Below are 12279 nucleotides of genomic sequence, written 5' to 3'. Positions count from 1 at the left end.
TAATCAAAACAAGCAGGATGTAGGGTATTACTCCTCGGAGGCCTGAACCTAGGTAAAACCCTTGTGTGATCTCCCGATCTAAGACTTCCAGCTGCGCTTGGACCTCTATCGAGGGATCTGACGGTATTTTGCACCGTCAGTTGGCGCGCCAGGCACGGGTGGTGTCGGCTGGAGACTGGTCTTAGATCGGATCTTCTTCGTGTCTCGGCGGCCTCTCGCCGTGAGAAAGCCTAATCTTAGCCTCTTAGGCTCTCTCACCTTCATCGTTGACGGAGCAGGCCGGGTCAATGTCAACCCAGCGGCCCACCCAAACACCACGACCAAGGTGAACCCAACAATTGCCATGATCCCCGGCAACAAATGCATTCTCCCGAGGAGGCCCCAAGACCAACAGATCATGATGTCGCCCACGGCCTTAACGTCCACGCCACCAACCTCCATACAATCTGGCCCCCAAACTCTCTCGCCATGGGCGTCGGAACCTTACAACGGCAACAAGTGGGCGGAGCCCTCTCCCCGGATAACGGGGGCTCGGGGTTGCTCCGGCTTCATATGCCCAGAGCGGCCCGCGCAAACCTCTCAGCTCGTCGCGATTGTCTGCGGCAACTGCCTCATCGGCCACACGCCAGAGGACTGCATCGTCACCAGCTTCACCACCAGCGACAGTACAAACGTAGTCGATGTCGTGTCGATCTCTGACGACGAAAGCTGTATCGGAGAACCAATCTACTTCACGAACGACGAGGAAAGCAATATCGGCGAACCAATCTACTTCACGAACAACGACGAAAATGTTGGCCTCCCGACCATCCGAGAGGTCACCTACTCCCATCCTTGGAGCGAATCAGAGTCATCGGGTGGGAAGGGGAGCTAATTATGTCTAGACCATTAGCCTACATGGGTGCACAATATCTGCATGTATACATCGGTGGGGTCATCCATCAATAGCTCTATGTAAACTGTATTTATGTGGGAATTACACTTGTCAGTTGGACTCAACTCGTGCCTACATATTTGGGATTGCCCACGTATTTGTAATGGGGCGCTCACATACACTGCAAAGTTAGCTCCATGTATTTACTCTCTTTTTTTCGAGCAAATAACTTAAAAGGGTCTACACATTTTCCCTTCTGAAGTTGTTTGGTTGGGAAGACTGTGAAACTTAAAGGTCGAATTATACAAAGCAGCAACATGGATATACACGGCAGCAATTTCAGCAGCATCGATTATACCGAAGCTGGTGCTAAATAAGCATATAACTCATGTCTGACGATCACATATAGAGAAAATTAAGGTCGAATACATCGAAGATAGCCACAATCCATCCAGTCTAATTATATAGCAAGCAAAGCATAGCCCAAATACTAGAGTCGATCTGGATATTAACACTAGACCAGCTACTAGATTCGCAAATACGGCACTACTCCATCAATCGTCACTGCGGAATTAATGCATACTGCCCTAAATTATTCCCTAGAACTAGGCTCTCATCAGTACCTCATAAGCTGATCCACGGACATGATCCCTTGCAGCTTGCTGCTAAGCTAGCTGAACCAATAGACCGCGTACTGCACTACTGCTTGCCCCAACCATCACCTCGAAGGAGGTCGGTCAGGCAGGTCAGGTCGCGCACCACCATGTAGCAGAGGACCACGGTGTAAACGATCCAGCCGAAGATGTATCCTCCTGGGTAGGCGGCGAGGGAGATCCGGAAGTGGATGGCGTACATGCAATGGAAGAGGACAGTGACCGCGAGCGCGAGGTAGGCGAGGGCACGGCGGGCCCGGCGACGGTGGCATGGGAGCAGCAGCGCCAGCGCCGCCGCGGCCGACTGGGTTGCGGCGCAGCACAGCATCCCGACCCAGAGGCAGGGCAGAATGGATGATGACTGCAGAGGACACCATATCAACTTGGCGCATGATGAATCGGTCGCGATGTCAAGCATCCAAGGGGTAGTTAGTTACCTGGATCTGGATGCACGCGAGGTGGGTGTAGCCAGCTATGTAGAGGGATGCTTGGCTGCCGGCGATGGCGAAGGCGTTGACGAGCGCCCATGCGCAGACCAGTGGGACATCATCCCGGATCTGGTTTTGGGCCGCGCTCAGAGGCAGCGGATGAGGCGTCTTGCCGGCGTCCATGGCTGTCCAAACTCAGCAACAGCGTAGGTTAGTTCCCCTTCTCTAATTTCATGTCGCCATTCAACAGAAAGGAAGGAAGAAGAAAAGCACATTAGCAAGGTGACCGGAGATGGAGGGGACTCACCGTAGCTGGTTGGATGCAAGCGAGGTTCGTCGCCTGGCGTGCTTCTTTCCTGAAGAGGCTCGAGCTGCAATTGTAGAGCACAACAACGGTGGTGGAGGCCGGCCGGGGCTGTTTAAGTGGAGAGAGAGAAGGGTCTGGTGCACACACACACACACACACACACACACCGACTACGTGTCGAGCAGCCTCACTCAGAGCTGCACACACACACACACACACACACACACACACACACACACACAGAGTGAGGAGGAGAGTCTGGTGCGGTTCGGCATGTAAACAAGCAAGCATGTGACGGTGTCTATCCCATGGCAATGACAAAGGGAAACTGCCGCGAAGTTGCGTCCGCCAAGGAGCTATACCCTCTTTGGCAACACGCAGTGGGACGCTTAATTTCTTTGCAGGTCTACCGAAATGTGAATGAACTACTCAGCACGCGCACATGCATACATGCATGGCACCGGCAGCAAAAGCTAGCTAGCCAAAATCTTTGCAAGCCATTCACTGGAAGCTAATGATAGGAATTCTGGCCAAGTACGTTCACTGGGTTCTGATTGAGATGGAGCTCTTCTGTGCAACAATTTATTGCTGAGAATCTTTGGTTTGGGCGAGCAAACTGGGAATGGTGTTTGATTAACTTCAGCAACTAATTCCTACGGTGACTACAAGTGGGTGTTCACAAACTCCACACCGGTGCTGCTAGGTTGGATGTTAAGAGCGCCGCCATGATGTAGATGCACTACGTTACCGTACGCCATCCTACATAAAAAGGCAATATAGCCAACATTGACCCAATTCACACGTGACAGGTTCGGTGTACCGTCATATGTAAAAATGATATGCACTGGTTGGCACCCTCCTATTACCTAATGATATGTCATATATAAAACTGATATACATCCTCTGAAGTTGATTCATAAGAAGATTACATGCTGGTTTCGCCAGATCTGGCTGCTCCTGTGTCGTCTGCACCCTTGGACTCTACGACGACTGGGGATTTGGGGTTGGGGTCAAGGTTGGTAGGAGGATGGTATGCGGCGAGGGACCGTAGGGAAGAGGGGCGAGCGCCGGTACCAAGCCTTCCTGGAATGGGCCACCGGGTCTGTGGGGAACACAAGGAGGAGCCGACGAGGTGGGTGACCTGCAAGTGTGGCTCTATGGAGAGGGAGGGGATGACTTGTTTCGGGGGAAGGTGGTTGGGGGGCGGGGTCGAGCTCAAATGGACAAATTCCACCACGCCCAATCCTAAAAACGAGAACCAAATGGCTTAATTTTTTTTATAGACAGACACGACACACCTATGACATACGCGCGGACAAACAACAAAGGACACGTCACATATGCGTCGATGACCTACCATGCCTAATTGCCAGGCGACACGGTCGAGGCCATGACATGCCAAATTTGCAGGCAGCATGGTCGATGGCCTGACACGCCAAGTTGACAGGCGGGTGGAGGATTTACCACACCTAATTGGCAGACAGCCAGGCCAAACAGAAGGGCGTACTTTTTTTCGAAACGCCAAACCCTAAGGAGAATCATAAGTGAAACACGCCAAACGGATGGTCGTGTTCACTTCCAAGTTTTGACGCCTATCACCTAGGCATTTCAGTTGTACATCAGAACATCCAACTAGGACATCTGATGTATTGATGCCAGGATGCTCGGCATTGCAATAAAGCTAGATATTCTAGCAACGTATAGCGTCGTTTCATCGGGCGCGTCAGACCGGCACCACACTGGTGGCGTGACCGGCGACCGTGGACCATGACCGGTCAAGGGCGCCTTCGCGGGCGACGTGCAAGTGAGATGCCTATCAGTCAGGCATGAAAGGGGAGGGTCAGGCAACGAAATAAGTTTTTTGGGGGTTGGTGGGCGACATAAGATCATTCAGGGGTCATTTAGTAAAAGTAATATTGATGTGTGGTCCTTCCATGCACCCTGCTCCACTGATCGGTAGGGCTTTGGCTGGGCCTTTTTGTTGGGGAACGTAGTAATTTCAAAAAAATTCCTACGCACACGCAACATCATGGTGATGCATAGCAACGAGAGGGGAGAGTATTGTCCACGTACCCTTGTAGACCGTAAGCGGAAGCGTTATGACAACGTGGTTGATGTAGTCGTACGTCTTCACGATCCGACCGATCCAAGTACCGAACGCACGGCACCTCCGAGTTCAGCACACGTTCAGCTCGATGACGATCCCCGGACTGCGATCCAGCAAAGTGTCGGGGATGAGTTCCGTCAGCACGACGGCGTGGTGACGATGATGATGCTCTACCGACGCAGGGCTTCGCCTAAGCACTGCAACGATATGACTGAGGTGGAATATGGTGGAGGGGGGCACCGCACACGGCTAAGGAACGATCACGAAGATCAACTTATGTGTCATGGGGTGCCCCCCTGCCCCCGTACATAAAGGAGCAAGGGAGGAGGAGGCCGGCCCTAGGAGGAGGGCGCGCCAAGGGGAGTCCTACTCCCACCGGGAGTAGGACTCCTTCTTTCCTAGTCCAACTAGGAGAAGGGGGGAAAGGGGGGAAGTGGAGAAGGAAGGGAGAGGGGGGCCGCGCCCCAAACCCTTTGTCCAATTCGAACTGGGCTTGGGAGGGGTGCGCGCCACCTCCTGGCTCCTTCCCACTAAGGCCCATTAAGGCCTAATACTCTTCCCCGTATTCCCGTAACTCCCCGGTACTTCGAAAAATGCCTGAATCACTCGGAACATTTCCGATGTCCGAATATAGTCGTCCAATATATCGATCTTTACGTCTCGACCATTTTGAGACTCCTCGTCATGTTCCCGATCTCATCCGGGACTCCGAACTCCTTCGGTACATCAAAACTCATAAACTCATAATAAAACTGTCATCGAAACCTTAAGCGTGCGGACCCTACGGGTTCGAGAACTATATAGACATGACCTAGAACTATTCTCGGTCAATAACCAATAGCGGAACCTGGATGCTCATATTGGCTCCTACATATTCTACGAAGATCTTTATCGGTCAAACCGCATAACAACATACGTTGTTCCCTTTGTCATCGGTATGTTACTTGCCCGAGATTCGATCGTCGGTATCCAATACCTAGTTCAATATCGTTACCGGCAAGTCTCTTTACTCGTTACGTAATGCATCATTCCGTAACTAACTCATTAGCTACATTACTTGCAAGGCTTATAGTGATGTGCATTATCGAGAGGGCCCAGAGATACCTCTCCGACAATCGGAGTGACAAAACCTAATCTCGAAATACGCCAACCCAACATGTACCTTCGGAGACACCTGTAGAGCTCCTTTATAATCACCCAGTTACGTTGTGACGTTTGGTAGCACACAAAGTGTTCCTCCGGTAAACGGGAGTTGCATAATCTCATAGTTACAGGAACATGTATAAGTCATGAAGAAAGCAATAGCAATATACTAAACGATCGTGTGCTAAGCTAACGGAATGGGTCAATTCAATCACATCATTCTCCTAATGATGTGATCTCGTTAATCAAATGACAACACATGTCTATGGTTAGGAAACATAACCATCTTTGATTAATGAGCTAGTCAAGTAGAGGCATACTAGTGACAATACGTTTGTCTATGTATTCACACATGTATCATGTTTCCGGTTAATACAATTCTAGCATGAATAATAAACATTTATCATGATATAAGGAAATAAATAATAACTTTATTATTGCCTCTAGGCCATATTTCCTTCAGTCTCCCACTTGCACTAGAGTCAATAATCTAGTTCACATCGATATGTGATTTAACACCAATATTCATATATGTATATGATTAACACTCATAGTTCTCATCGTCATGTGACCAACACCCAAAGGGTTTACTAGAGTCAATAATCTAGTTCACATCGCTATGTGATTAACACCCAAAGAGTACTAAGGTGTGATCATGTTTTGATCGTGAGAGAAGCTTAGTCAACGGGTCTGTCACATTCAGAGACGTATGTATTTTGCAAATATTCTATGTCTACAATGCTCTGCACGGAGCTACTCTAGCTAATTGCTCCCACTTTCAATATTTATCCAGATTGAGACTTAGAGTCATCTGGATCAGTGTAAAAGCTTGCATCGATGTAACTCTTTACAACGAACTCTTTTTATCACCTCCATAATCGAGAAACATCTCCTTAGTCCTCACTAAGGATATTCTTGACCGCTATCCAGTGATCTACTCTTAGATCAAAATTGTATTCCTTTGCCAAACTCAAAGCAAGGTATACAATAGGTCTAGTACACGGCATAGGGAATGACTTTTCATTCTCTTTCTATTTTCTGCCATGGTCGGGTTTTGAGTCTTACTCAACTTCACACCTTGCAACACAGGAAAGAACTCCTTCTTTGACTGTTCCACTTTAAACTACTTCAAAATCTTATCAAGGTATGTACTCATTGAAAAATCTTATCAAGCGCCTTGGTCTATCTCTATAGATCTTGATGCTCAATGTGTAAGCAGCTTCATTGAGGTCTTTCTTTGAAAAACTCCTTTCAAACACTCCTTTATGCTTTCCAGAAAATTCTACATCATTTTCGATCAATAATATGTCATTCACATATACTTATCAGAAAGGTTGTAGTGCTCCCACTCACTTTCTTGTAAATACAGGCCTTTCCAAAAGTCTGTATAAAACCATATGCTTTGATCAACTCATCAAAGCGTATATTCCAACTCCGAGATGCTTGCACCAGTCCATTGATGGATCGCTGGAGCATGCACATTTCGTTAGCACCTTTCGGATCGACAAAACCTTCTGGTTGCATCATATACAACTCTTCTTCCAGAAATCCATTCAGGAATGCAGTTTTTGACATCCATTTGCCAGATTTCATAAAATGTGGCAATTACTAACATGATCCAGACAGACTTAAGCATTGTTACGAGTGAGAAAATCTCATCGTAGTCAACACCTTGAACTTGTCAAAAACCTTTTTGTGATAAGTCGAGCTTTGTAGATAGTAACACTACTATCAACGTCCGTCTTCCTCTTGAAGATCCATTTATTTTCTATGGTTTGCCGATCATCGGGCAAGTCCATCAAAGTCCACACTTTGTTCTCATACATGGATCCTATCTCAGATTTCATGGCCTCCAGCCATTTTGCGGAATCTGGGCTCATCATCGCTTCCTCATAGTTCGTAGGTTCATCATGGTCAAGTAACATGACTTTCAGAACAGGATTACTGTACCACCCTGGTGCGGACCGTACTCTGGAAGACCTACGAGGTTCTGTAGTAACTTGATCTGAAGTTTCATGATCATCATCATTAGCTTCCTCACTAATTGGTGTAGGAATCACTGGAACTAATTTCTGTGATGAACTACTTTCCAATTCGGGAGAAGGTACAAATTACCTTATCAAGCTCTACTTTCCTCCCACTCACTTCTTTCGAGAGAAACTCCTTCTCTAGAAAGGATCCATTCTTAGCAACGAATGTTTTGCCTTCGGATCTGTGATAGAAGGTGTACCCAACAGTTTCCTTTGGGTATTCTATGAAGACGCACTTCTCCGATTTGGGTTCGAGCTTATCAGGTTGAAACCTTTTTCACATAAGCATTGCAACTCCAAACTTTAAGAAACGACAGCTTAGGTTTACTGCTAAACCATAGTTCATACGGTGTCGTCTCAACGGATTTAGATGGTGCCCTTTTAACGTGAATGCAGCTGTCTCTAATGCATAACCCCAAAACAATAGTGGTAAATCAGTAAGAGACATCATAGATCGCACCATATCCAATAAAGTGCGGTTACGACGTTCGGACACACCATAACGTTGTGGTGTTCCAGGTGGCGTGAGCTGTGAAACTATTCCATATTGTTTTAATTGAAGACCAAACTCGTAACTCAAATATTCGTCTCCACGATCAGATCGTAGAAACTTTATTTTTCTTGTTACAATGATTTTCCACTTCACTCTGAAATTCTTTGAACCTTTCAACTATTTCAGACTTATGTTTCATCAAGTAGATATACCCATATCTGCGCAAATCATCTTGTGAAGGTCAGAAAATAACGATACTTGCCACGAGCATCAACACTCATTGGATCGCATACATCGGTATGTATTATTTCCAATAAGTCAGTAGCTTGTTCCATTGTTCTGGAGAACGGAGTTTTAGTCATCTTGCCCAAAAGGCACGGTTCGCAAGTACCAAGTGATTCATAATCAAGTGATTCCAAAAGTCCATCAGTATGGAGTTTCTTCATGCGCTTTACACCGATATGACCTAAACGGCAGTGCCACAAATAAGTTGCACTATCATTATTAACTTTGCATCTTTTGGCATCAATATTATGAATATGTGTATCACTATGATCGAGATCCAACAAACTATTTTCATTGGGTGTATGACCATCGAAGGTCTTATTCATGTAAACAGAATAACAATTATTCTTTAACTTCAAATGAATAACCCTATCGCAATAAACATGATCAAATCATATTCATGCTCAACGCAAACGCTAAATAACATTTATTTAGTTTTAACACTAATCTCGAAAATATAGGGAGTGTGTGATGATGATCATATCAATATTGGAACTATTTCCAACACTCATCGTCACTTCCCCTCAACTAGTCTCTGTTTATTATGTAACTCCTGTTTCGAGTTACTAATCTTAGCAACCGAACAAGTATCAAATACTCAGGGGCTACTATAAACACTAGTAAGGCACACATCAAACACCTGTATATCAAATATACCCTTGTTCACTTTGCCATCCTTCTTATCCACCAAATATTCAGGGCATTTCCGCTTCTAGTGACCATTTCCTTTGCAGTGTAAGCACTCAGTTTCAGGCTTTGGTTCAGCTTTGGGCTTCTTCACGGGAGTGACAACTTGTTTGCCATTCTACTTGAAGTTTCCCTTTCTTTCCCTTTGCCCTTTTCTTGAAACTAGTGATCTTTGTCAATCATCAACACTTGATGCTCTTTCTTGATTTCTACCTTCGTCGATTTCAACATCACGAAGAGCTCGGGAATCGTTTACGTCATCCCTTGTATACTATAGTTCATCACGAAGTTCTAGTAACTTAGTGATGGTGACTAGAGAATTCTGTCAATCACTATCTTATCTGGAAGATTAACTCCCACTTGATTCAAGCGATTGAAGTACACAGACAATCTGAGCACATGCTCACTAGTTGAGCGATTCTCCTCCATCTTTTAGCTATAGAACTTGTTGGAGACTTCATATCTCTCAACTCGGGTATTTGCTTGAAATATTAACTTCAATTCCTGGAACATCTCATATGGTCCATGACGTTCAAAACGTCCTTGAAGTCCCGATTCTAAGTCGTTAAGCATGGTGCACTAAACTATCAAGTAGTCATCATATTGAGCTAGCCAAATGTTCATAACGTCTGCATCTGCTCCTGCAATAGGTCCATCACCAAGCGGTGCATTAAAGACATAATTCTTCTGTGCAGCAATGAGGATAAACCTCAGATCACGGATCCAATCCGCATCATTGCTACTAACATCTTTCAACACAGTTTTCTCTAGGAACATATCAAAATAAACATATGAAAGCAATAACGCGAGCTATTGATCTACAACATAATTTGCAAAATACTACCAAGACTAAGTTCATGATAAATTTAAGTTCAATTAATCATATTACTTAAGAACTCCCACTTAGACAGACATCTCTCTAGTCATCTAAGTGATCACGTGATCCAAATCAACTAAACCATGTCCGATCATCACGTGAGATGGAATGGTGAACATCACTATGTTGATCATATCTACTATATGATTCACGTTCGACCTTTCGGTCTCCGTGTTCCGAGGCCATATCTGTTATATGCTAGGCTTGTCAAGTTTAACCTGTGTATTCTGCGTGTGCAACTGTTTTGCACCCGTTGTATTTGAACGTAGAGCCTATCACACCCGATCATCACGTGGTGTCTCAGCACGAAGAACTTTCGCAACGGTGCATACTCAGGGAGAACACTTCTTGATAATTTTTAGTGAGAGATCATCTTAAAATGCTACCGTCAATCAAAGCAAGATAAGATGCATAAAGGATAAACATCACATGCAATCAATATAAGTGATATGATATGGCCATCATCATCTTGTGCTTGTGATCTCCATCTCCGAAGCACCGTCGTGATCACCATTGTCACCGGCGCGACACCTTGATCTCCATCGTAGCATCGTTGTCGTTACTCCATCTATTGCTTCTACGACTATCGCTACCGCTTAGTGATAAAGTAAAGCAATTACAGGGCGTTTGCATTTCATACAATAAAGCGACAACCATATGGCTCCTGCTAGTTGCCGATAACTTTGGTTACAAAACATGATCATCTCATACAATAAAATATAGCATCACGTCTTGACCATATCACATCACAACATGCCCTGCAAAAACAAGTTAGACGTCCTCTACTTTGTTGTTGCAAATTTTACGTGGCTGCTACGGGCTGAGCAAGAATCGTTCTTACCTACGCATCAAAACCACAACGATAGTTCGTCAAGTTAGTGCTGTTTTAACCTTCGCAAGGACCGGGCGTAGCCACGCTCGGTTCAACTAAAGTTGGAGAAACAGACACCCGCTAGTCACCTGTGTGCAAAGCACGGCGGTAAAACCAGTCTCGCGTAAGCGTACGCGTAATGTCGGTCCGGGTCGCTTCATCCAACAATACCGCTGAACCAAAGTATGACATGCTGGTAAGCAGTATGACTTGTATCGCCCACAACCCACTTGTGTTCTACTCATGCATATAACATCAACGCATAAAACCTAGGCTCTGATACCACTGTTGGGGAACGTAGTAATTTCAAAAAAATTCCTACGCACACGCAAGATCATGGTGATGCATAGCAATGAGAGGGGAGAGTATTGTCCACGTACCCTTGTAGACCGTAAGCGGAAGCGTTATGACAACGCGGTTGATGTAGTCGTACGTCTCCACGATCCGACCGATCCAAGTACCGAACGCACGGCACCTTCGAGTTCAGCACACGTTCAGCTCGATAACGATCCCCAGACTCCGATCCAACAAAGTGTCGGGGATGAGTTCCGTCAGCACGATGGCGTGGTGACGATGATGATGCTCTACCGACGCAGGGCTTCGCCTAAGCACCGCAACGATATGACCGAGGTGGAATATGGTGGAGGGGGGCACCGCACACGGCTAAGGAACGATCACGAAGATCAACTTGTGTGTCATGGGGTGCCCCCCTGCCCCCGTATATAAAGGAGCAAGGGAGGAGGAGGCCGGCCCTAGGAGGAGGGCGCGCCAAGGGGAGTCCTACTCCCACCGGGAGTAGGACTCCTTCTTTCCTAGTCCAACTAGGAGAAGGGGGGAAAGAGGGCAAAGCACATACGTTGTTCCCTTTGTTATCGGTATGTTACTTGCCCGAGATTCGATCGTCGGTATTCAATACCTAGTTCAATCTCGTTACCGGCAAGTCTCTTTACTCGTTACGTAATGCATCATTCCGTAACTAACTCATTAGCTACATTGCTTGCAAGGCTTATAGTGATGTGCATTACCGAGAGGGCCCAGAGATACCTCTCCGACAATCGGAGTGACAAAACCTAATCTCGAAATACGCCAACCCAACATGTACCTTCGGAGACACCTGTAGAGCTCCTTTATAATCACCCAGTTACGTTGTGACGTTTGGTAGCACACAAAGTGTTCCTCCGGTAAACGGGAGTTGCATAATCTCATAGTTACAGGAACATGTATAAGTCATGAAGAAAGCAATAGCAATATACTAAACGATCGTGTGCTAAGCTAACGGAATGGGTCAAGTCAATCACATCATTCTCCTAATGATGTGATCTCGTTAATCAAATGACAACACATGTCTATGGTTAGGAAACATAACCATCTTTGATTAATGAGCTAGTCAAGTAGAGGCATACTAGTGACAATACGTTTGTCTATGTATTCACACATGTATCATGTTTCCGGTTAATACAATTCTAGCATGAATAATAAACATTTATCATGATATAAGGAAATAAATAATAACTTTATTATTGC

The 12279-nt window shown here is 45.8% G+C and overlaps 1 protein-coding gene across 1 annotated transcript; it reads right to left on the bottom strand.

The window, feature by feature from the left end:
* Window positions 1-1198: 1198 nt before the first annotated feature.
* Window positions 1199-2482, bottom strand: LOC119277103. Its single transcript, XM_037558325.1, has 3 exons — window positions 2263-2482; window positions 1965-2140; window positions 1199-1888 (listed from the first exon to the last, which is right to left on the bottom strand). The coding sequence occupies exons 2-3, from the start codon at window positions 2136-2138 to the stop codon at window positions 1574-1576; spliced, it is 489 nt and encodes a 162-aa protein (XP_037414222.1). The 5' UTR covers window positions 2139-2140; window positions 2263-2482; the 3' UTR covers window positions 1199-1573.
* Window positions 2483-12279: the final 9797 nt, after the last annotated feature.

Source organism: Triticum dicoccoides, chromosome 3B (assembly GCF_002162155.2).
Source record: "Triticum dicoccoides isolate Atlit2015 ecotype Zavitan chromosome 3B, WEW_v2.0, whole genome shotgun sequence".
NCBI classification, from domain to species: Eukaryota; Viridiplantae; Streptophyta; class Magnoliopsida; order Poales; family Poaceae; genus Triticum; species Triticum dicoccoides.
Note: the sequence above shows the minus strand (reverse complement) of the source record. Positions and strands in the feature narration are given on the sequence as shown.